Source organism: Equus przewalskii, chromosome 17 (genome assembly GCF_037783145.1).
Source record: "Equus przewalskii isolate Varuska chromosome 17, EquPr2, whole genome shotgun sequence".
Lineage (NCBI taxonomy): Eukaryota > Metazoa > Chordata > Mammalia > Perissodactyla > Equidae > Equus > Equus przewalskii.
This window is the reverse complement of record NC_091847.1, coordinates 31,000,335-31,026,330: the sequence shown is the minus strand read 5'-3', so window position 1 is coordinate 31,026,330 and position 25,996 is coordinate 31,000,335. Positions and strand designations below refer to the sequence as shown.

Here is a 25,996-nt window from a genome sequence, read left to right as displayed (position 1 = left end):
TACTTATTCTGACTATACTCCTTGAACCCTGAAATGAAGCAGAAATAAACCTCAGAGATATCCAGATGCCAGCCAGCTAGGAATATGCCACTCTGGCTGCAACAGGAGGGCTGGGAAGAGTCAGCAGCTGACACCATTTCTACCCAGGACAGAATGAGAAACCCAAAGAGCAGGCAAGATTCTCTCAAAAGAGCTTTGATCTCATCTTAGCAACAAATTCCATATTTCCAATTATTTTTTAAAGAATGACTTAGCATTTCCTCCCTTCCAATTATAATTCCCCACTCCATTGATTACTGTACTTCTTTTAACCTCCAGTGACAAATGCTCATGTTCTTAAAAATAGTCAATATTCCTGTTCATAACTTTTAGATAAATAAATGATAGAATCTTTAAAACCCCTTATATCTGTTCATAGCACCAAATAGGATACTCAGATACAGGCCTTTCCCACGCAGGGGTTATAATCTTCTGCTACAGAAAGACTAAAAACCATTTCGTAACAACTAAATGAACCAAAGGAGAATACACACCAACATTCATCAACCGTCTGCTATGTGCCAAGCTCTGCACTGCCCGTCTACACCACAGCTGACATCTTTATTTAGCACTGTTATGTGCCAACAGCTTAGAAGTATGACCTCATTGAGTTCTCATATTAAGGCCAATGACCCAGGGAAAGGATTCTCCCCATTTCACAGACAAGGAAACCAACTCTGAGGTTAAGTTGAAGAAAGTGGAAGACCTGATACCTGATCCAGGTCTGCTGCCCAAAGCCAGGCCCCTCAACCACACGGCCATCCTGACAACTGGAAAGGGGCCTGTTTGTTCTGAGACACTGTGAGAAAAGCACCCAGCTACAGGAGTCGTATGCACAGATAAGGTAGGTCCAGGAGGTTCCAGTTTCATATAAAATCATCAAAACCACTCATAACACTTTGAGTCAAGAAAGAAACAAATCGCCATGATGGGTGAGGATGGTTCTGTTACTTTGAAGGTCTCAAAAGTCCCACCAGACCCACTGATTTTCAATCTTCAGGGTGACAAGAGGATATACAAGTGATGAATGGCCAACATTTGGTTATACATACCTTACAGAAAACGTGGGTCTGGCAGACCTTGATGGGATTGCATGAGGAAGTGACTGTCCACTGCACAGTCTCTGGACCCCAGAATCCCTGGGCCAGAATATTTATTAAGAGCTTGCTGGGAACCAAGCACAGAAACCTCTCTGCATGCTTACATCAGATGGGGTAATGTAGATATTACATCTACGGCAGCTGCATATTAGGTGTTCGATAAATGCAGAGTGCTGGTTGCTCACCCCAACATCCATCTCCACGTTCTCAGCAAAAGAACACTAGTCTTACTTGGGGCAGCGATGCGCCCAGCTAAAAGACTACCTTTCCGAGCATCCCTTGCAGCTAGATGCAGTCACATGCCTCAGTTCCTGCCACAGGGATGGGGGCATCAGTATTGTATGGGACTTCTGGAAAGGCTGCTTAAAGGAAGTTGATTCAGCTGGGAGAGCTGAACGTAGGCATGATAGCTATGGAATATGGTAGGAACTTGGAATGTAGGCATGACAGTTAGAATTGCAGAAGTCATTTTGGTAACCTTGAGGATGGAAAGTACTTATTGAGGACAGTGGGTCTAAATTTAAGAGGCTAGCTTTCTGTTGTCACTGTAGCGTTCTTTTACCAGCCATTGACAGACCACCTCAAATTTCCTTTACATGACAGAGAAGTAAACTTTCAACCTGTATAAGCCACAGTTACTTTAGGATCATAGTTCCCAAACTTTGGTGGCTAACAGAACCACCTAGGGTACTTGGTAAAAATACAAAGGCCCAGGCCCTGTGCTGCTTCAACGAGCCTGGGCCCCTGGGAGCTAGATGAGGCTGACACCCACGAAAGTTCAAGAACCACTGCTTTAGGCTTTTCTGTTCTAAGCAGCCCAATTTGATCTTACAGCTCCCTTCAAGCATGTTTTGATAACTTGCAGTCAAAAGCAATTTGATTTTATTTGATTGAAAGCAGAGATAGGATCTGAATGGGGTGGCCCACTGCCAAGATCATTCCCCACCCACCCTTTTAGGATATGGCAGGTGGTGGTGGGCACGTTGTCCACTCACCGGCTGCCTCAGCCTTTCCCCCTCTTCCCATTAATCTGGGGCAGCTCAGGTGAAAGTTGTCTGAGAGCAGCCTCCAAGCTTCCTCCTTGGAAGCTGTAGTCTGAGTCTTAGCAGTGCTCTCACCTTCCCTGAGTGCGGGCTCCAGCCCCCTTACATGTACCTTTCTCACCCTGATGCAAAAAGGGCTGGGTAAGGAACCGCTGCTCTCCTGAGCTGCCTCGACCATTATGGCTTCGCCATGCAAGCTCGTCCATCTTGCAAGCTAGCTTCCTGAGTGAGGGCTTAGAGTGCAAGGACAACACTCAGAGCCACATCCTCCCACCCACAGGTGACCAGTTCAGAGTTAGAGTTTTTCTAAACAGAGTTTTCTGGCTACCTAGTCGTCTGTCTGCCCAGCCCAACCAGGAACCTCTTTTCTCCATCTTAAGTACAAGAGGATGTGCTTGTGCTCACTGCTTCTTCTCTCTTGCAAAGCATATCACTGTTTTTTTCTTTTTGCTGGTAGAGCAATGTCAGCATGTGGATTGTAGGAAGAGAAGTTTACAGACCATCATCTCAAAGACAAAAGGGGTCTGGACCCACCTAGGTATAAATAGCACAATTTTTGAATACCCCATTTGTCGAGTTCAGATAATAATTATAAAAATATGACTTTCCATTATCTGGCTCTTTCTTTATATTCAGTGCCTGAGACTTAAAGCAACCTCCACGTCCGTCTGTTCTGGGTGAAAGCAGTTGACAAACAGGTAATGCCCTTTCGGATGCCAGCTACAGAGGAGAGTCCCACAGACAAAAGAAAGCTCCGGTGAATCATTCACCACACCTCACCATTCCTGGAGGGTCCCCTGGTGCCAGGTGGCCCTGCTGGAAGACCTGAGGCTCCAGACCGAGCTGAAGGGCGGCCCAGCTCCCTGACAAGCTGAACCCTGAGCCCTGTCCTGGAGCAGAGCCGAACTCCTCTCTACTGCAGGTCCACACGCATGTGGCTGAGAGCCAGGCAGGGCCCAGGGCCGCCCTGAGAGAAACCACCCCGACACCAGGGTCTCACTTCATACTTATTTCTGGTAGTGAGTGGAGTTTGAAGAGCCACCTCCTCCCCCTCGGATGGCGTGGACGGCCGTGGGAGACGACGCCGGGTAGTGTCCAGGGCGGATGGGCTTCGCTGTATCCAACCAACAGAAAGGAGAGAAGAGACATTCAGAAAGGGCTTCAAAAGCCCCACCCAGATACCTACAGGTCCCACGCAAAAACCAGGAGGCACCATCCTTGTCAACATGGCCATGCTCAACCCCCAGACCTTTCTGAACACAGAAGGCTTGCCCTCCTGCTCGTACAGTTAGCTAATCCAGGGCACCTGATGTGCAGCGAACAGAGAGAACTTACAGATTATTTTAATTCAAACTGAGGAAAATTAGAAACAAAGTGCTTTCAGTTTTATCTGAGGAACCCCATGGGTTCCCAGGGCATCTCTGCAGCCCTGAAACTGGATGCAGAACTCTGCCTGTGATGCATTTTTCTGGGGAGAGGTCCAGAGCTTTCAGCAGATTTTCAAAGGGTATAAAATGTAAATAAATGCAGCGAACTAAAGTATGATCTTAAAACTAGAACTGTGGAGTTGCTGGTTTACAAAACATCTGCACAGCAACACCTGATGGTAAATAATATTACATGTTATTGGAGACATGTCAATCTTTTTAAAAAAGGCTCTCTAGAGAACATCCGGAAACCCCCTTCTGCCCATGGCTCTATCCTAGGAACCAGGACTTAGCAGCTAACTCTCATTCTCTGAATGGAATCCAGGTCTTGAAGGGGCCAGACTTCCCGCCCCCTCCCTAGCTTGGACCTACACCTGGCTCACAGATCCCAGGCCTGCCTCTTTCTGGAGTATTTCCAAACCTGCACTTGCAGGCCGCTTTCCCTGAGGCTTCTGGCTACATACAGCTCTTTCGTGGTTCTGCCTGGTGCAGAAGAGAAGCGGCCTTCAGGCCTTGCTGAGAAAGATAATGTACCTCTGTTTACAGCCAAGCATCTTTGCCTACAGCCTAGGCTGACTGGCTTCTCTGCTCAGCTCAGCAACTCTGAAGACCACAATGTACACTGTAACATCTCGGTCTAAGGAAGTGGGCTCCTGACATTCCCATTTTCCCAGGATGAACACAGGGTGCTGGGAGGTGCCGGCTGGCCCAGGTCCTGCAGGCCTGACCGCAGCATTTCAGATGTTCTGGAGCGGCCGCCCAGAGCCTCAGAGCAGCCTCAGAGCACCAGCGCTTCTGGCCAGCAGAGTCCTCGCCTTTTATGATGGGCCCAGGTGGGAGGCGCACTTACCAATCTGGGCCGAGTGGGCCCTCCTGGCCATGTTCTTGGCTCGCACGGCCTCCTTGATGCGATCCACTTCCTGCTGGTAGCGCTTGCGGTCCCGCATGGCGTTCTCCTTGGCCTCCTTCAGTGCGCTCTCCAGGGCCTTGACGCGCTCCGCCGTGGCGCGCAGCCGCTTCTCCAGCTTGGGCAGCTCACAGCGCAGGTCTGCGTTGTCGCGCACCAGCTGGGGCGGGAGGGGAAGGAAACGTGAGAGTGACCAAGGAGGCCGTGGGCTGGCAAGTGAAGCAGACCCAGTGTGTGGGGCTGAGAAACTGACAGGAGAGCAGCTAGAAGCGGACTGTGCATCAGACCAACTGACCCCTGCCAGGTCATCTTGGAAAGCCCCTATGACCATACACCCTGGGAGCAGCAAAGGAAAATGAAATTCCCATCCCCTGGGACCCCAGTTTGCTAAACAGATGATTCACGGGGGCGAGGAAGGGGGGAGGGCTGTATGATAAAATTAAAAGCCATTTCCAGCCAGGTAAAATTTGGGGCTTGGGCAGGATTTACTTCCTCTTTTGTTTGAGTGGGTGGGGAAATAGTGTGAGAAAATTGACTACTGGGACGTCAGCCTATGAAAGCTAAGAAATGCAAAGCAAGTTCAAAAGCACTCAGTGAAAGACACACATGTTCTAGAGCTCTCTGAAGGCCTCCTTCCACGGAGGACCCTTTGTCTACACCAGCATGTGGTTTGGACTCCACTTTGCAACATACCCAGAGGTTCACAGGTGATTCGGAGGGAGGAAGGGGGGACTGCTCACTCTTTCATTACCTAAGACCCTGAATTAGGAAGCAACAGGCTCGCCTTGGGTTAAGAGTGCGCACAAGAGCCAGCTCTATTATTTCCTGGCCATCTGACTTAGTGTAAGTCATTCAACCACCATAAGTCTTGAGTTTCTCATCTATAATAAAGGATATTACATAATAGGGCTATTGTGGGAATCCAAGTGGATCAAGAAAAGTTTTGAAAATCAGAAAGTGCTACACAAAGGTGAACTCTCTTCGGGTCCACACCTGTACTCAGTAGCCCTGTATCCCCAGCACCAGCTCCAGTGCCTGGCAGAGAATAGGGTTTTGTTTTGTTTTTTCTTTTTGGTGAGGAAGATTGGCTGTGAGCTAAGATCCATTGCAAATCTTCCTCTTTTTGCTTGAGGAAGACTGGCCCTGAGCTAACGTTTGTGACAATCTTCCTCTATTTTGTATGTGGGACACCATCACAGCATTGCTTGATGAGTGGTGTAGGTCCACACCCCAGATCTGAACCCACAAACCTGGGCCACCAAAGCAGAGAATGCCAAACTTAACCACTATGCCACTGGGTCAGCCCAAGAGAGTAGGTTTTTAAGAAATATTCATTGAATTCATGAATAAAATAATTAATGAATTTCAGAGCCCTATTTCAAGTTCCCTGGCAGTTTCTGCTTTTATATTTCTCATCAAAAATTTGCTTGAATGACTTCAACCATTTGAATCTGTCATCCTCCCTCTGGAGAAAAATGCCATCATCAGTAATATTGAAGAGAACTTAACAAGTCAAAGAGAAACGACATCCCATGTGGTCCAGAAAGCTGGACCATTTGTATCATATCCCAGGTCTTTAGGATTTAGGGAAAACAGTCATGAACATTCCTGCATTTAAACAGAAAGGAGGCAACCTGCTGAAATCACCAGTTGGTTTGGACATGGTTATTGCTCTCTGTCACTCTAGACAAACTCCAGGGCATCACAAAGGCCTGAGAGGACGCCCAAGATCGCCAGAAATAGGGCGACAGAACAGAGAGGGTGCCAGTTCTGGTCTCAGTTCTCCCACCCGTGGGATGAAGCAAATCCCTTCTTCTCCCCATCTGCTTCCTCAGCTGTAAAATAAGAGGCCTGAACCAGCTCAGTGGTACCCTCTTTGCATTCTGTGTGCCTTGGGGTCCAGAGACGTCATGGGGGACACCAAGGCCAGTTGGGGGCCAACATTGGGACTGGAGGCAGGATGAAAAAACGGGACTGAACCCCCACTCTCCAAACCCCAGAGAGCTCAAACTCAATTCCTTATATTTGGCTTTGATTTAAAAAAAGTATTTTATATATAAAAGAAGTCACTGAGGACTAAAAGATTTCAAGGACCCTGCTGGCACTAATGTTCTCTGGCGACATATAGTGTTTTTACGTTCAATACCAGAGCCCTCTCTTGGCATTGCAGCCACATCTGGCAGAGTTTCTTTCCAGGAGAGAAAGCAGCAGAAGGAAGCTGAAACAACTCTCCTACCTGTTTGTGAACCTTAGTGAGCTGTTCCAGGTTATTCTCCAGGAAGGAAATTTTCTGCTTCTGGGCAGCACTGCCCCCTCCGTCATCGCTGTCCAGCTCTACGCTCTGTAGCAACACCAAGGGGTCAGCGGGACATGCCTTCACACCGCCTACCCTCAGCCCCAACATAACGTGGAGATCCATTCTAAACCTTCTTTAAAAAAAAAAAATCCTCAATCCCTAAAAGGTTCTTATGAAAGCAAAACTAAACATAGGTTCTCTCTAGTCTCTTTAGTTTCCCTCTTCATCACCTCTGCGACGGCTTCTCTCTCCTCCCTGGTCCAGGTCCTATGCTCCTTTCTATTTTGCTGACTGTGGCCCCTGCCCACCTGACTGACCGATGTCATGCTGGCCTTGAAATCTCCCATCATTCTCTGCCCTCTTTCTTTATTTTCATTTCCAGGCCTCCAAACTTGGAGAACCATGCCATCAGTCAGAGGCCGCAGTAAATCCATGCTCAGACCCTCAGCTAGACATTCACACCACAGCTCAGCAGGCCTTTTGCTCATCCCTAGCAAACTGCCTGGATCTTCTCTAGTCTCCGTGGGCTCCCATGCTCTTCTTTCCCTCTCCACTGAGGACAGATCCTCCACATTAACTGCGAAGATCGAAGTCGTCTGACGCATCTCTTTCCACTGTTAAGGATTTCCCTGCAAATGTCTCCATCTTGATTTCTCCACTTCTCTTCTCTTGGAAAATGTATCTCTTCCCCTTACCAAGCCTAATACATCCAACTATGCTATTAATTCTGTCCCTCTCAGATCTGATTCTATCCATCACCTCCTATTTTTTACATATTTCACCTCTTTCCCTTGGCTCCTTCACACAGACACCCATGCACACACATGTGCATGCACAGACACATGCATACACTTAAGTATGCCTTTCTTCCATCCTATTATTCCTCTGGATATGACCCATTGCTCCACATCGATCACTTTTAAACATTTTTAAGGATTAGTCCCCTTGCTGCTTCCACCTCTCCCTCCCTCCTGAAACCTCTCTGAGCTGCTTTGGGGATTCCCCAAGATCACTGTGTATGGCGCAAACAAGCTCAGATTCAGAAGTCACACGATCTGGATTCCAATCCTATGTCTGGCTCTTGCCAGCTGTGTGATCTTGGGCAAGTTATTTAACCTCTGAGCCTATCTCCACACTTGTAAAACTGAACACTAAGAACCACTGACATGGCTGCTGGGAAGAGCAAATAAGACACCAGATATCAAAGTGCTTCATACACTCCGACCCAGCCCCTAACAGCCTCCTAATAGGCAAATATGAGGCTCCTGCCTCTTAACTTCTCTAGGTTTCTGGCATTGCTCACCAGGCTTCGGGGCAATGCTGTCTGACAAGACCCCTCTGGATTTCCCTGCATTACACACAGTGGCCTTCACACTGCGGCCGGCTAAATGCAGTCATGCATTATTTAACAATGGAGATACATTCTGAGAAATGCATCATTAGGTACTTTTGTTGTGCGAACATCATGGAGTGCACTTACACAAACCTAGATGGTATAGTCTGTTACACACCTACGCCATACGGTACTAATCTCATGGGACCACCATCATATGTGGTCCATCACTGAACGAAACATTGTTATGTAGCACATGACTGTATGTGTTCATTTGAAATGAGGCCAGGAAAAGGATTATAACTTCCTTTTATTAGAAGGAAAAATCAGATAGAAAAATGCTCCCAAGTATTTTTTTGCCTCTAGCACATTCTTTTAATAACATTCTCTGGCATGAAGTAATTAATTTTTAAGCATAACCAGCCCCAATTTAAGCAAGTGATATTTCAACTGAAAATGATTCTCTCTGGCCATCTTTTCTTTTCTTCTCAGTCCCAGTCACACAAAATAGAACTCACTTTTTTAACCCGGGCGGTCAGATCCTGGACAAAGAGTTTACGGAGATTATGCAGAGTCTGCAGTTCTCGAGACTGGAAGAGAAGATTGTTAAATTGCCACTTACGTGGGGGAACACATTGAATTTATGGTCCATCTAGCACCAGCCCAGCAACCCCAGATGTCTCCACACACACCATGTGAGCCCACAGTTGAGGCTGTGGTGACCCCCCACTTCCTCTGACCTGCCCTCCACACGTGTCCATCCCCTCCACCCAGGGTCATCTCGGGAGCACCCCAGCATGCAGAGACTGAGAATTCCCACCATGAATTGTAAAGTAGAACAAAGCCTGCTCATTCGCTGTGTTCTAAATGGAACTCATTTTCCCCCCTCAACCACAAAAATTCAAAAATGTCCTCATAAAAATTCCCAGTAGGCTGTGTTGTACCAGAATGGATCCTTTTCTTCCTCTCATTTATTACATACACATTATATATAATGTCAACAAGTTTAAATGAAAAGTTAGCCACAGCATCTCCCACCCCAACTGACTGGACTTCATGTTTCTACCCACTCCTGGCCTCCTGGCCCCGGTCCATATGTTCATTTACTTTACGTCACTGAGCTTATGGACGAGGCCACCAGTGGACCTTCCACCGGGTGACCCTAGGCAACTGATCTAACCTTTCTGTGCCTCAGTTTTCGTATCTGTAACATGAGGATAAAAATAGTAGCTGCCTCATAGCTGCTGTCAAGATCAAATGAGATGATCCTTCTAGAACTCTTACAACAGTTTCTGGAACATAGTATGAGGTCAATAAATATTAGCTGGTATCAGTTTATTGATGCATCATATTTGACAGCCATTTCTTCATTTGGCTTTTATTGTTTCCTTTTGTTGTCGTTGTTATAACTTTCAGAGTAATTAACTTCTTGGGGGCATTTTTTAGTCTTCATTTCGGATTATTTTTGTGCAAATGAATCCTTAAGAATTAGACTGCTGAGACAAGGGTCTGAGTCAAACCTGGTGACCTTTGTTAACAAGATCAGAAAACCAAAATAGTTCCTTTCATTTAAGTCTCCATGTATTTACTCCACGAGATAGGATTAGTTCCTTGCAAAATATTTTCCCATGAGGGAGGAGAGAGAGAATCTCACATTTATACTTTCCACTTAGTCCAAGTTGGTCTACTCTAACACAAAATGTCAAGGGATGCAGCTCACACACGCTCACAGAAAAACGGAAGGACAGGCTATAAAGCCATGGGAACACTAAGTTTCTTAGAATAGAGGTTCAATGTTAATTTATGGTCTTATTACTGGATCCAGTTCTGCAATTCTGTGTTGAAATAAGAAGCACCTGAAGTCAATTGCTTCCTCGAATGAAGGAAATTACTTTCTGCAGGAAAGCAAACAGGTCTGTTATTATGAATACTCTGCTCATCGTACCTGTGCAAGGCTTAGCCACCTTCCAGGGCGGGTGCAGGGGTGCAGCTCAGAGCTCACATTTATGCAGACATGCTGTTCCACACCCCTGCCCAGGGGAGCTCAGCTCCCAAACCCCACTCTGCATGCTCTCCTTCCCACTTCAGAGGTTTTATTACTGATTGAATTATAATCACAGTAAATATTTTCCATGAAAAATGCCACTACACCAAAGGGAAACGGGAAGAGGAGACAGAGGTGCCTTGTCAAAGGGCCAGGCATTTCCTTGGGGCCTCAGTCTCAAATAATATACAGCCCTGAGATTGGCGACTTTCTCTCATTTTTGTTTGTTTTTAGGTGAATTCAAGAGTTTAGGAAGGGCAGTTGAAGGTCTTGGAAATAGTTTATAAGTAGCACATTTATGCTTAGGCAACTAACATTTGGCTTCCTACAGCAATGAATTTTCCTCCAACACATTCATTATCATTTCCTCCCGCCACCCCAATTCCCTTCTCTCAAATCCTTCCCCATCACGGCCGCTGCCCTCTGTGTAAAAGCACAGAGCTCAGCTTCCAGTCCCGGTGGACAGGGATGGTGGGACAGAGAGACAAAAACACAAGGCCCGTCAACAAAGCAGGAGGAGAGGTCCAGCCCCAGAGCCCAGACCAAGTGTCCTCTTAAAGCGTGATGTCTGCCTGGGGCCCAGAGATGCCCTTGACAGCCAGTTGGCCTTTTCCGACATCGTCCCCTGAAGGGGGCTTCACAGACTCCAAGCCCTGGATGGTGGGTTCCATCCCCTGCCCCACCCAGACATGCAAGGAGGTAGAACAGGCCTTGGGCTATGGAGGGCTCAAGAACGGTCAGTCAAGGACAACGTGCCTGTTTCTGCAGAACATATACAGCTTGGGGAGGATTCTGATGGAAAGTTAAGTGAAAATATCCAAGTCTAAAACGGCACATACTGTTGGGTTCCAATTTTGGGTTTAAATAGCATATATGTGTGATGTGTGTGGGTGGTGAGAGAGAGAAAGTGAGAGCCACTGTGTCAGTGGGTCTGCCCACGTATGAGTGACTGGGTGTGTGTGGGGGGGTGTGCGACTGAGAGGCAGTAGGCATGTGAGTGTGCGTGGGGAGGGTGTAAACGTGAGTGTGGGAATGGAAGTGAGAAAGTGGGAGGGAGGGAGAATGAGTGGATAGAAATGAGGAGGATAGTGAGGAAAATCTGTGGTTAAAAAATGTATTCAAAACATCAAAAAGGCAAAAGGATATGCCCATGAGTGAGTGTGAAAGAAAGCATGTGAGTCAGAGAGAGTGAGCATGTGGGGATAAGTGTGGGAATGTGTGAGTGAAGGTGAGTGAGAGTGTGAATGAATGAATAAATGAGAGTGACTGTGTAAGTGAGCAGAAATGTGAGAGCACATGAGTATGAGAATGAGACTACATGTGAATGTGGTAGGGGGAATGTCCTGAGTGAGCGTTTGTGGAAGCGTAAATGAGTGAGGGGATAAATGAGTGTGGGTGTGAGTAACGGTGTGAGGTGAGGGTGAGTAAGAATGTGAGAGTGAATGAGTTCATGAGAATGACTTGCAAGTGAGCAAAAGTGAAGGTGTCAGGGAGAAGGTGTGAATGCTCATTAGTGAGTGTGAATGTGTATGTGAATATGTCATGGGGTGTGTTGAATGAGTGTGTGCAAGTTGTAAGTACCTGTGCATGGATGAGAGTGAAGGCGTGTGAGTGTGTAGATGAGCACAGGCATGAGAACACAAAACTGAGGGCCTGTGGGTGTGACAGTGAGTGAGTATCAGCACTTGTGTGGTGTTGTATGAGTGAGTGTGTGTGATGATGTGTGTGCATGCGTTTGTATGAGGGAACAAGTAATTGTGCATGAGTGTGGATGAGTAAGTTGTGAGTGTGAATGAGACTGAGAGAGTGGGAGGGAAAAGAGTGAACATTGGTGGAGGGTGTGGAAGGGCGGGTATGGCAGGGTTATAGAGTGTGGAGAGTTGAGGTGTAAAGGAAGAAAAGATACTGAAATAGCGTTTATCTCTGGCTGGTGGGAATACAGGAACATTTTAATGTTCAATATTTTTCTGAATTTTTATAATTATCTCTAATTACAGGTATCACTTCTAGGGTAAAACAGACACAGACGAAGCAATTTCATGGCTTCATTCCAGTGTCCTACAGCCGCCCTGTCCACCGTCTTCTCTACCATGCTTGAAAGGCCCAACTTCCTTTGAACACAGTCATCCTACTTCTGTCCTGAACGGTTTGTGCCCTCCGTTCCTCCATCTGGCTTTGAGCAGCAACTCACAGCAGCCCAGGACCCAGAGCGCAGCCTCAGGTCCAGCCCTGAGCAACCACTGCCTACAGCCTGGGGTCACCAGGTTCTTGGAGACAGGCTCAGACCTACATATATTCACAGGACACACGAATGGAATCAAAATATGTAACTGTATCTAAACAACAGTTTCTGCCGTATTGTTGTATCTTTGAAATGACTGGACGCGTTTACACCAAATTGAGAGGCTATTTTGGGATGGTCTGTCTCCAGACACTGGCTGCGTAGAACTTTGAAAGGCTCTCGAGGGCCCTGGGAGCCAGGCAGCCATCTTCCAGAGCAGCTGAAATGGAAGTTGACCAGAGAAGACAAATACAATGAATTCAGACGCAGGACGGAGAAAACCAGCCAGGATTTCAAATGATGAGCCTTTCCAAAGGTAAGTCGATCTGTCACTCCTCTGCCCCAAACCCAGCAGGTCTCAAGGCCCTGCCTGGACTGCACTCCCTCTCACCTTGACCTCTCTGTGCCCACCTCCTACCCCGTCTCCTTCTCTTGGCCACAGCCACACTGACCTCCCTGCTGTCCCCCAACATGCCAGGCATGAGCTCACCTCAGGGCCTTGGCACTGGCTATTTCCTTTGCTTGGAAGGCTCTTCCCCTAGACATCCCTATGGCTCCCTCTTTCACCTGCTTCAAGTCCTTGCTCAAATGTCACCTCCTCCTGGGGCCTCCTCGTGTCCCAACCACCACCCTCTGCACTTTCTAGGACCATCTCATGGAGGTCATGATGTACTTCCTTGTTGTTCACTGTCTGTCTCCCCGAGTTGAAGGTAAGCTTCACACAGGCCAGGATCTTATTCTGTTGTTTGCTGACGTAACTCACGCACCTAGAAGAACGCCAGCCCTGCGCAGGTGCCCTAGAAATATCCACTGAATGTTGAATGGAAGTAAGTCACAACTTGCAGTGGCTGTAAAATCGCAGGCACTGATTTGCAGTTCAGTTTAATTCTCACTCAGGGGCTCCAGGGTTACAGCACTAAGGATGCACGAATGATTGACTGATTGGTTGACTGATGGTGAATCATTCTGTCAAGAGCTGGGGAATAAATTCTACAACTCTCACTTATGATACATCTAAAACGATATGCGAGAAAGGTGCGCACAGATAAAATTTTAGAATAGACAAATTCAACAAATCATCAACTAATCTGGTCTTCAAGACTAAAATGAGTTGGGAAGCATGTTGACATACCACTGTCTCCTCCAGCCCTTTCAGGTCCTCTCTGGCTTGTTCCCTTTTATCATTGAGCAATCTAAAAAACAAAAAGGAACCATGAACCACCAACGGGGCACCAGAGATTTCCACAGATACCGTTTGCATCTGCAGATAAATCAACAAAACAAACCAACTCGCGCAAATATCCACTGTCTGTTTTAAATTGGCCCGACCTAACCAGAATATCTGGGTATCTGAATCACAAAAGTAGACTTCCTAAGACTTCACAGGGATGAGAGAAAGCAGAAGAGGGATGCAAAGGGCACTCACAAGAGCTTTTCCAGCTTCATCTCTCTCTCCTGGTCCTCTATTTTCAGCTTGTTATAATCAGAGCTGAGCTTCTCTTGTTCCAGTTGCAGTTTCTGATTCAAACTGAAATTGAGAAGAAAAAGGAATACATTCCACATCAGTCTGAAGCTCCGAGTCATCCGGCTACATACGTGGTTCTGTTCCAGCCCCATCAGTTCTGTGCAATAAAGGCGGCAATTCGGGAGGGTTGTGAGGGGTCAGAGAAGAGCCTCACAGCTTCCTCCTGCCCAAGAGAAAGCTAATTTCTGAGGAGCATCAAAGAGGCATGAAACATAAGCCTTTGAGGATGTATTTATAGTTGGCTTGTGCAAGAGCTTTGGGGGAGAAATAACGAGATGGGAAAAGGGCTGATAGTTTAAAACAGAAAGAATAAAAGAGAGCCCAGAGAAAGAGTCAGAAGAATTTGCTTTATCTGCCCGACAGATGGCACGCGCCCACTCAGGGAACCTGATTTGGCCATTTTGACCTTCCCTTTTTCTCCAGTCCAATATTCTGAAAACATCTCGCAAATCCAAATTTCTGGCTGACACAGGGACGGGTCCAATCTATGCAGTCCTCAAGGAAGGGGACCAGAGAGAGGAAACCAAAGCAGCCCAGGGTCTGCTGCAAAAAAGAAACTTGCCACCGGGTTGGGGGCATTAGGTCAACATTTACATCAGCCTAATACTCATAAAACCTTTCGTAAGGCCATGCCTCTGACTGTAAAGGAACAGACTAGGCAATACCTGAAGGAGAAATCCAGAGTCCCTTTGAAAAGCACAGGACAAGGAAATCCCCACCTGCTAACTGGCTCACCAACCCTCCCTCTTTCTCATCTTCCTTCCCTCTCTCCTCTCCCCTTCCAGCTGAACATTTTGAGGGTGATTAATCAGGGTACGGCACTGGAGACAGGCTTGCAGGGGAAAGCACAGCAGGAACGACAGCATGGGGCAGCACAGAAGAACGGGGGCAGGACGATGTGAGGTGCTTTCCTTAGGTGGGCTGTGCTGAGTCCCCATCACACCACTGACACTTTTGCTCTGGGTGCCAGTCTCTTCTTTTAAAATGCAAATGGACTGTGCGAGCAGCTCACAACATCGGAAAGAGATCTGGATCAGTAGTCTGGAGAATTAAACTCTAACTCCAGTTTGATTTCTGTTTAGTAGTGTGACCCTAAGTAAATCATTTAACCTTGCTTCCCACGTTGACAGCTCTTTCTTCATCTACAGAAAATGGGAGGGGAAGGAGCCTCTTCTTTAGTCTAGACCTGGGGGGCGGGCAGGGGGGTATCAGTGGATGGAGTTATATTTTTACATAATTGTTTTCCCATGTCTTTTATTTGGGACATTTAAAAACATTATTGTACAAAGAGGTTCAAAGATTGCCAAGGGATTCACTGTGCAAAAATACTAAGAACCCTCAGGAGAGGGTCCTGAAGACACCTCCCAGCTGGGAGGCAATGAGGCGATGATGTGAGAAAGTAAGAGAGAAAGAGGGAGAGGTTGCCATGGAGCCGGAGACTCTTCAGTGGCTGTGACAGGACAGGAGAATGGCCTTGAGGGGGGCATCACCAGAGACAAGCTGCAATGATGCCGTCCTGGCAGACGCCACAGGTCCACCAGCATAGACACATGACAACGTGGGTCCCTAAGCAGTGTGCACATGCGACCAAGTGGCTCAGAGTTGTGCAGTGTGCATGCACGTGTTGGGCTGAGGAGGCAATGGGAGCTGTCTACCTGGAGCATTTATCAACCTATCAGAATGCCTGAGTCAGGACCAATTTAGGGTCTTTTTTGTACTTTCATATAGACAGCGTCCCCATCACATATGTCTGCCCGGCTGAGTCACCAACGTGACCCTACTCCTCGAGGACTAGGAAGGAGAGCTGGGCCCGCCTGCCACCTGCCGCACCAGAGCCCCCAGAGGCTCAGCTCCAGATGGGAGAACAGACTGCGGAAGCAGCACGTCCAGCCCGCTGGGGCACGAGGGCAGAGCCCAGAGCCCACAGGGCGAGAAGAGCACAGACCTTGGCTAAAAGTCACATCCTTCCAGGCTGGCCCAAGAGTCACGCCCATCCCCATGTCCCAGGAGCCCCGGTGCCAACTCACTCCCGAATCTCATCAATGATTTTCTGCTTCTCCTCAATTTCATCTCGAAGTCTGGAAAGCTGCTTCTGGTGGGCTTCCCGGTGGCTCTCCATCTGCTGCTCCAGTGCCTTCTGCAAGCCAGGCCGAGAGAGATGTGTCAGCCACTTGTTGGCTCTCAGCCCAGTCTGTGACAAGTCCTGGACCACTTCTGCCTCCAACCCCACACCCCTTGGCTGTAAGATCCCAAAACTGGGGGCCCCAGAACCCACTGTACTTTACTGGGACAACAAAACCCAAGGATCTGTAATGAAACGGAGAGGGTCCTAGGAGCAAATTAGCCCATTGCTCAAGTGAAAAGTTTCCCCCTGACCTTCTACAGATCCCTCGAGCTACATGGCTTCCCCAGCCAGGTCAATCAGAGGGCACGGACCTCTTGCTACACGGTGACCTCCAGTAAGGCGTGTCACCTGTGTGAGGTGCATTTCCTCACCTGTAAAATTTACATAATTGCCCCGCCCTGCCCACTGCACAGACTCATGGTGATGTTCAAAGGAGCCCTTTGCACCAAAGTGCAGTGAAACCAGGCAAGGGTGCCTGTGCTGCTGGCTGGAGCAGGGTCATGCTGTGGGCACCACTTTAACTATGAGCTTACACCCAACAGGGCTCGCAGTTTGCCTAAAACTAATAGAATTCCACATTTCTCATCTCTCATTTTATTCACCTGAAAATCTTATTTCCCAATCATTTTTCCTACATTTTCCTTTACTGTTTAAAATGTGACCAAAGTTAAAGATCTTTATGTTTAAGATGGAAATTCAAATTTGGGGTGTTTCTTTAAAAAGGTAGGGGGGAGAGGTGATTTCTTCCATTTAAAGGAGGGGCCAGCATTTCTTCAGATGTGAACCCTGTCAGTATGGCCCACGCAGTGACTGGGAGGTGCTGCCCTTTCCCTCTTTGTGAGGAACGGGGGGAAAAATGTACTAATGCAACATAACTATTAGCTACAGACATCTAGAATTTCTAGACACCTCCAAGATTTGTAAGCCAGGCCACACTCTGAGAACAGCTCTGAATGCCCAGCATCGGCCTCTCCCCTCCCGCCCACCACACTGCCACACACATCTTTGAAGGAGACATTTTCTTCAAACAAGAAAATCCAGTCCAAATGCATGCTAGGCCCGGTGGAAGGGGCGGCCGTACACACCTTCATTTCCTCAGCATCCTGCAGGCGCGTCAGATGTTCCTTTTCCTTATCCTGGAAGCTGACCTCGTGCATTTTTTCTGTTTTGAATTTTAAATGATGATTTAAGATTTAACTGGCAGGACTCGCCCCCAAAAGTAAAAATTAAAAAACAAAAAAAGAAGAATGGCAATAGAGTGAAACATCAGTTTATATCACCAATTACAACCACGGTATAACCATACGAATGTGCCTCTGAAGAGGACTTCTGGCTAAAGCAAGGCTGACCCCTTCTGGGATACTACCTAAGTCCTCAGGGCGAAGTGATGATTGCAGGGGACAAGTGTCACCTTGGGGCAGGCCACTCTAGAACTGACCTCACGCCTCGTGGGACTGGTTCCCCACATGGCCTCTGGGAGCCGCTCCGAGGCAATGTACATAAATGTGCTTTGTGATTATAAAGCATGCTGCCACTGTTAATGGCGTTCAGATTCGTGACACTATTAGAGTTCCAGAAAGAGCTAATTTACCTCCCATAGGTAAGCTGTTTTTCTCTAAGAATCTGGAGCAAGAAAACATAATCTAAGGATAAGAACAAAGAAAACAGAAATATAAAATAACACTCTCCAGATTAAACAGGAAGGCCTCATATTTGGGGCAGGGCTGCGGTGTGGCACACCTCCAGGGGGCCAGTCCCAGCCCATTCCCAGGCAGTGGCACTCCCTGACACACCGTCAACAGGCAGCCTAAACCGGGAGGTGGGGGTGGAGGGAGCAAAATGGTTTAAGACAGTGACATTCAACTCACTAAGTTTTCTCTCTAGTCCATTCCTCTTTATTTCAGGTCCTCTCACTTCTATTTAATTTCTACTCATTGGCACTCCTACTCAGTGCAGGAGCCATTTACAAGACAGAAAAGTCCTTTGCGATGTCAAGTTTTGGGTGGAGCACTCTATTCCTCACATTCATCCATCATCACAGAGAGAAAACATTACAAGGTCATGGCGACTGTGTATATGTTCTCTTTCTTTTTTAATTTGCTTTGGCATTTGAAACAAAATGTATTTACTGAGCAAATAACTATTTAACAATAAAGGAAATAAAAAAAGGATAACAGCATCACCAATCCTATTACCCTATCAAAACCACTTTCATTTCAAATATTAATCTGTAGGCCTTGGAACACACACTTCCATTGATTTTTAAATGTTATAACCACAGTAAGGATAAAATTACATATTATGATTTTTAATCTAAGGTTGTACTGTAAGCATAGTGGCACTGCCTCCATGTACTTCATCTCCAATGTGAAAAAATCTTCTATTAAACAATACACCATAGTTCATTTAACTGTTGGGCATTTAGGCGGCTTTTTATTTTTCACTAATATAAGTAATTCTGCAATGAATATTTGAGATATGAGAATCAAAAGGTATGAAAAGTGTTAGGATTATTAATGTGTATTTTCAAAAGGGACTCTAGCAATTTTCATTGCAACCCATAACATTATACATGTTCCCATTTCACCACAATGCTTACATTCTTATTCCTGTTCTGGTTTCTGCATTTCTAGTCACCTCTCTTGAATTTCTGCTTCTACTTATTGATATTGACTGAGTGCTTCCTAAGTGTCAGACACTTCCCTAAGCAAAAGGGGTTGGGAGGCTGCCTGACAAAGGGAAGAGCTTATCCAAAGGATGGAGGGTACAGGGAAGCCATTGGTAGAAGTTCAGGCTTTATGTTAAGAGTAACGGACGGCATGGAAGAGTCAGAGGCACAGCGTTGGGCATAAGATAGAATTTGATTTTAGAATATAGTCAGTCACATATCACTTAACAACAGGGATACATTCTGAGGAATGTACTGTTAGGTGATTTCATGGTTGTGTGAATATCATAGAGTAGTGAAGGGGAACAAAATTTGCCACCCCAAAATGTGTCTCTTTAACATGAGGATTACTTTAGGCTAATTTTTTTATTGTTTTTTTGCTGAGAAAGATTTGCCCTCAGCTAACATCTGTGTCAATCCTCTTTTACTTTGTATGAGTCACTGGCACAGCATGGCTGCTGACGAGTGGTATAGGTCCTCGCCTGGGAACTGAACCTGGGCTGCTGAAGCAGAACATGCCAATTTAACCACTAGGCCACGGGGCCAGCCCCCTAGGCTGATTTTTTTTTTTTGAGGAAGATTAGCCCTGAGCTAACATCTGCCGCCAATCCTCCTCCTTTTGCTGAGGAAGACTGGCCTTGAGCTAACATCCGTGCCCATCTTCCTCCACCTTATATGTGGAATGCCTACCACAGCATGGCTTGCCAAGTGGTGCCATGTCTGCATCCAGGATCCTAACTGGCGAACCCCAGGCCGCTGAAGCAGAACGTGAGCACTTAACCGCTGAACCACCAGGCCAGCCCCTAGGCTGATTATTTTTAAGAAACAAAAGACTCAGAAGGCTTTCCTTGCTTACCAACCCCTTAACTGCCTATAAGAATTCAGATTAAAAAAACGTTTCTCAGAACGTGAGCTATCACCTTAGCATAACATGAACTAGGTTGTAGACAGGGAGGAACCTAGAAAAGCCTATTTGTTGGGCTCCCCTCTTTGTTCTTCTGTTTCTGTGTGATCAAACAAACACTTGTTTTTGAAATGTTTGCTCCTTTTCACCTACCTGTGAATTGCTTTCCTTCCCTTTGAAGTCACTGACTCTCTCCACCCCCAACATCATATTTCGTTTTTAGCTGAGGATGGTATTTAAGTTGAGGTCTTCAGCCATTTTGGTAAGTTACTTGATTTTCCGGGATTCCTCTCATGCATACATGCTAGTAAACATTTGTTTGTTTTTCTCCTGTTATTCTGACTCATGTCAATTTAATCTTTAGACCAGTCAGAAGGTACTAAAATGGTAGATAAAAAGTTCTTCCTCCCCTACAGTAGTTACATAAATCTAGATGGTATAGCCTACTACACACCTAGGTTGTAGGGTACGAATCTTATGGGACCCCTATCATATATGTGGTCCCCCCATTGACCAAAATGTCGTTATGTGGCGCATGACTTTAGTCCCTTGGGATGCAGCACAGTGGCCAGCCTAGAGCAGACTAGGAGTGGGACCATTGGTGATAGATGTAGCCACAATTCTTAATTAGGATTAAGGACAGTGACAATGAAGACAGAGATGAGCAGAACCAGAGGAGCATCTGGCAGCTCAAACTGACAGGCCCTGCAGATAGACTGGAGGCAAGAGGTGGAGAAGGGAGAGGAGTCTGACTCAGGCAGCAGGGCAGATGTCGAGAAAACGGAAAGAGGATCGGATATAGGGGGGCAGTCTTCTAGATGTTTCTCCGTTTTTTTCTAATATGCCATTGTTTTCAGTAGACCTGGAAATGCTTTAATTGAGCAAAACAAAACATCATGAGTCCAGCCAACTAGAGAGTGTCTGATTTAGGCCAAGACTTTGACACCTGCAAAGTAGTCAATTATTTACCTTGGGCTCGGAGCTTAGCCAGCTCTTCACTGAGCGAGTCTTGGGACTCCTCCAGCTGCCTCCTCTTCTGTTCCATGTTCTGCATGTAGTCTGTCAGGGATTTGATCTTGGCTTCATGCTTTAAACAAGTAATAGATCAAAAAGAGGAGTGAATGACTAGCAAGTGCTCCTCCTCGCTGGCCTGGGACTGTCCGATGGGAAAATGCAAGGGAGGAGGAGTTCTTGAGTCCTTTTTTGAGTACAAGACCCAAATGGTGCATATTCTGCCCTTTCTTTGGGATCTGGGATCATGGACCAAGACAGTCCTCTGATTCTTCCAAGTGCTCGTCTGCTTCAGTCCCCACAGACACTGCCCACGGCCATGCCCCGCCTGACCATCCACTTAAGTGAGATACCAAAACCCAAGCTGGTTTTCCTCCTTATAGAAAACAGAGGGTACTGGAGAAAAAGGGGCTTGGAAAATGTCTAGGGCTGAGGTCTCCTTCTCTGAACCTGCACCACCTCTGGATTCTGTCTTGGAACTCATCAGGTCTTTTCTTTTTCTGTCTCTCAGACACACCAATTCCTGTCTCAGGGACTTTGCATTTTATATTTTCCTCTTCCTAGGAAGGTCTCCCCCCACCCTCCCAGACATGGTCCTGGCTAGATCCTTATCACTTGGGCCCCAACATTTTCTTATTGCACCTAACTTCTACATGATTTTTATATAGATACATACATATATATACATATATATATATATATTTTTTTTACTCATTAGCTCCATGAGAGTATAGAGTATATGCTTCATAAATATTAGTGGAATGAATGAATGAACGAATGGGCCCTCATTGACTGAACACAGGCAGTAGTCACTTCTAGGCAGAAGGAAATAAACAGACACTCCCCCTTCCAGATCTACAGGCTTCACATTTAGGCAGGAAGACCCTAGAGACTGAACTCTAATCTAATGAAATAACCTCTGGGAAATGGGACTCAGTTGGAGCAGTCATTTTATAAGCACAGCTTTTAGTGAAGAAGACGAGTGTAAACAAAGAAGATAATAGCGTTTTAGTTGGAAATATTTTGTCAGATTCCTTAGATCATCTCAGAAAATAAAGAGCCATGGTTTCTCTTAACCCCAGGAAATAGTGACTGACTCTTTGGCTTTGTGCAAATTGCAGCAGAGTACAAAATAGCCCCTAATGGAAACTGTATTTGTTGCAAACATAGAATGCCCTGTCTAACTAACACAGGTATTCTTTAACCCCAAAATGTCCTGATATTCTTCACTCTGATCTCATATGCCCAAAATCAGTGACACTCTAAGACTTGAGCAACTGGGGCTCCAGTCTTGGCCCCACACTTTAAAGCATCCTGCTTGGGCTGTCCTCTGGCTGTACCCCACTCCACTGAGAAAGGAGCTCATGTGCCAAGAGAGTGTGCCCACCTGGAACCCACATCCCCTTCAAGACTTCACTCTGAGTACTGGGAACCTAGAAACTCCCTACTCCAAGGGCCCGAGGGCCAGTCCCAGGGCTGGCCCTGCTGCCTCCATCAGCCATCTACATGGATTACAGTTGACACAGTTACATACTTCCATCAATTCAGAGAAAGCGCAGAAGGGACTTAGATATGGAGGCTGGTCAGTCCTGATGGAAAGAGGTCATAGTGGCCTGCAGGCTGTGGGGCTTCTATTTGTACTCTTGCCTTGGCCCCTACATGTTAGGGGTAGGACTATCCAAAAGCACATGCCGTCAGCGTAACGGGTGATCTGGAAATCAGGCTTGAGGCATATGGTGCCCTAATGTTTATCAGCTTTCTTCACAATTTTTATAAATTATAAAAATGTCAAATAGTAAAGCAAATCCAGAAAAAGTAGTAAAAATTTCACCCATAAACCACACTATTTATCAACTATTTCTCCCTTATGTTCCTAGTCTTATCTATATGAATGCATATTTTACAAAGTTGCAAAGCATAGAATAGAGAGAACTCAGTATTTGCATTTTCACTTAACTTTATATAATTATGCTTTCCAAATGGCTAGGTGTTATTAATTTTTTTGTAAGAGACGCATAATATTCTTCCATGTAACTTCTGTTATTAATCTATCAATAGATATTTGGGTATTTTATTATAATGTAAATTATACTGCACTCAATATCTTCCATATAAGTTTTTAATATTTTAAATCAGGAAATGACAATACCATATAAAATAAAAATTTTTATTTTCATTACCGATGAAAAATACCATAAGTGAAATTATTGGACCAATGTACTTACATTTTTAGGCATTTTGATTCCCAGGGTACTTTCCAAAAGGACTGACCAAACTATGCTTTTCTCAACAATGTATATAAATCTCATATCACACACTAGCACTGAATCATCTTTTCAATACACTTTTGCTTATTACATTAGTTATAAAATGGAACCTTGATGTTTTAATTTGCGTCTCTTAGATTATTATGGTTGGAGTCAAGGAGGCTGGAGATGGTTCTATGAATCCTTATTATTATGTTTACAGGCATCCAGAATGGAGCATGATTCTGTCTCTCTCAGAATACTGGATGCAACACTCCACGGTGGTATCTGTTTCCCCCAAATGACTTCAGCCATTTGAATGCCTGGTATAAGGCAGTGAGCACTCACAGAAACCTCAAACTCGAAACACCAAGCTCAGATATCAGTGGCAGACCAGAAACTAGGCTGCTATTTTCTGAAACTGCCTTACTAAAATGGAAATGACATTCCAGTGGGAAGAGGAGCAGTCTTACTCATTGAGCAAGTGAAATGTGCCCTGGGGCTGGAACATCCCTTCAAGGCTTTCGGTTCACACACACATTGGTTTGAGTCCCAGCTCTGCCTTTCACTGGCTGTATGAGTTTGGACAGTATATTTAATATGTCTAAGTCTCAGTTTCCTTATCTAAAAAATAGGAACAATACTAAAACCTGTCCACCAGGATTTTTTTTAAGATCAAGTGAGATAATGCATGTAAACTGCTTGGCATAGTGGATGGTTATATGGTGCACAGTAAACACTCAATAAAATGTTACCTGCTACTACTATTAATAGTAGCAGTAGTAACAGTAGTTTCTGCTTTCCCACATTAAATTGGACCTGTGGTAGAGATTAACAGATGAAGGAATGTTATCTTCGCTGATGAGTTTTTGATTCCACCAGATCGTGTCCATTCATTATATGTCTCTATCTACCTACCTACCTACCTACCTGTCCATAGACAGCTGGATAGAGATATATATACACATCCCTTAAAAAAGGACTGAAGGTAATTCATGTAATTCATACAAAATCTAGCCTTAGGAATAAGCCTGGGCCCTCCTTGGCCAGGGAGGCCATGGACAAGTGTCATATAAAGCAAAGTCCATCAACTATCCTGTTATACACCATCAGCCCCAGTAAGAGCATGCAGGAAGCAGATTTCAAGAGAACAAGGGTGTGAAATGAGGAGAAAGGGCAACCTACCTGGGAGATGAGCAGCTGGCACGCTGCCAGCTCCCGCTCGCTGGCATTCATCTTCCTGTTGGAGTCCATCTGGGCGCTCTCGAGCTGTTTGCTGCGGTTCACCAGCGACTTGACCTCCGACTTCATCTTGCTGATGTACAGACGGGCCATGGTGAATTCCTCCTCAATGACTCCATTCACATCTGCCAACTGAGCACAGGAAGGAACACACTCAACTACGGCCTACAATTTCCAGAGGTTTGTGGGGCCTCTGAAACCTGTCCATGGATCCTCAAGATGTCTGTGGATTTCTGGTCAAGAATCCCTACTAATAGGACCACAAGCTGAAAATGATCTCTGAAAAGTACTATATGTTCAATCCCAAGTTCTCTGGAACCTCAGGTAAAAATTTCTGATAAATATAATCCTCACTTAACCAGGTTTCTCATTACAATTGATTTTTAGGATATAAGGGATGATAGGAGAGGACATTGATGATTAAAAAAAGAGAGAACTTTGAAGAGGTCTTCCATTCAATGTCTTATACCTTGTATTTCTAGAACAGCAGCGAGACCCAGTGTTCCTAAAAGTGACTCTGAGTCCCTATAATACATCAAATCAAAACCTCAATTATGTTCTCTAGAGTTTGCTATTCAGAGAGAGAAGTAGTCTAGTGGCTTGAATATGGGTTCTACAAGCAAGGGCTGAAATAAAAAGGATCTTCTATATAGTCCTCAACTAAACAACAACAAAACTAGTGAATAAGAACGTGCCATTGCCAAAAGCCCCTCTGGATGAAGGTTTTCCTGCATGACTTCTCATTACTACCAGTCTATGTTTCCCTGCCTCTATGTGTTTGACCCTTCTAAGCAGAAAGGAATCCAGCCTATTTAAGATCATCTGAGAATAACAGTCTGAATCCACCTTTCGAAGAAAAGATTCTGACATCCAGCATTCCCGCATGATCTCATATTTGGTGTCTAAGTTTCAGAGCTCTTTTGGAAACAAAAACTGAAGCAAGATACTTGGGATAGAAACCCATTTGCTGAGATGCAAACTGTCCTGAACGGCAATTGACCAAAGGAGCAAAATAACTGTGTATATTTTATTTAACCACTAGAGGGCATCCTAGCACCTCAGGAGAAAAGAAGCTGTCCAGTACCCAGCCCATGAATAGAGGCTTCAACTGGTTCTAAGGCAATGATTCAACTAAGGTTTTCGATGTTCCACAGTACACTCTAACTGCCCATTTTGTCATTATTGCTGTTATTAACTCATCATATGACTATTTTTTCAGCAAACATTTAAGAGCTAGGAATATGGAATCTGAAGCCTACTTTTGTCCTTCAGGATCTAAAAGGAGATTTTGAGTCCATGCCAGACGGAAAAAAAAAACAATACTCCAAACATATAGTTTTTAACTGTGAGATTTCTTATGTGAAAGCTCACATATTTAGTCACGTAAGCTCAGAGTTTTCTGTAATTCCAGTATACTATTATTTCAAAAAGAAGAATCAGAGTTTGTTGCTAAAATGGTATTCATAACCCTCCCCTGGGTCTGACAATGACTCCAGTAGCATATACTAGACTGTGTGATCCAGTAGGAATGATTAATCCAGAAGAAAAGGCTGCCTTAACGTGGGAAGGCAGATGCTGCCTACTACTTCTACCCTGTCCACAGAGGAGGAGTCACCCCCACGCCCACCCCATGTCTCCAGAGAATGGAGTGGCCATGCGAGGTGCCATTTCTAGGCCAAGCAAAAGGTACGTAAAGTGACTGTTCACATTCTAAGACCTAAAAGGCAGAATGGGACTAAAGGAAGTCAGTGTGGGTCAAAATAAAATTAGCAGCTAATCCAATCCATTTAATTTTCTCTACCTCA

At 45.6% G+C, this 25,996-nt stretch overlaps 1 protein-coding gene across 2 annotated transcripts in view; it reads right to left on the bottom strand.

The window, feature by feature from the left end:
• KIF5C (kinesin family member 5C) overlaps positions 1-25,996 on the bottom strand; it is a 146,758-nt gene that overhangs the window by 10,996 nt on the left and 109,766 nt on the right. The window contains exons 16-25 of one of the 2 annotated variants that reach the window (XM_070579701.1): positions 24,135-24,323; positions 20,662-20,779; positions 17,206-17,282; positions 16,023-16,132; positions 13,897-13,998; positions 13,603-13,663; positions 8,664-8,735; positions 6,753-6,857; positions 4,460-4,676; positions 3,190-3,296 (exon numbers count right to left, since the gene is read on the bottom strand). In XM_070579701.1, coding sequence (XP_070435802.1) covers positions 3,190-3,296; positions 4,460-4,676; positions 6,753-6,857; positions 8,664-8,735; positions 13,603-13,663; positions 13,897-13,998; positions 16,023-16,132; positions 17,206-17,282; positions 20,662-20,779; positions 24,135-24,323 — 1,158 coding nt within the window. Of the gene's footprint in view, positions 1-3,182; positions 3,297-4,459; positions 4,677-6,752; positions 6,858-8,663; positions 8,736-13,602; positions 13,664-13,896; positions 13,999-16,022; positions 16,133-17,205; positions 17,283-20,661; positions 20,780-24,134; positions 24,324-25,996 lie in introns of both variants that reach the window. The other variant, XM_070579702.1, reaches the window with a different exon arrangement.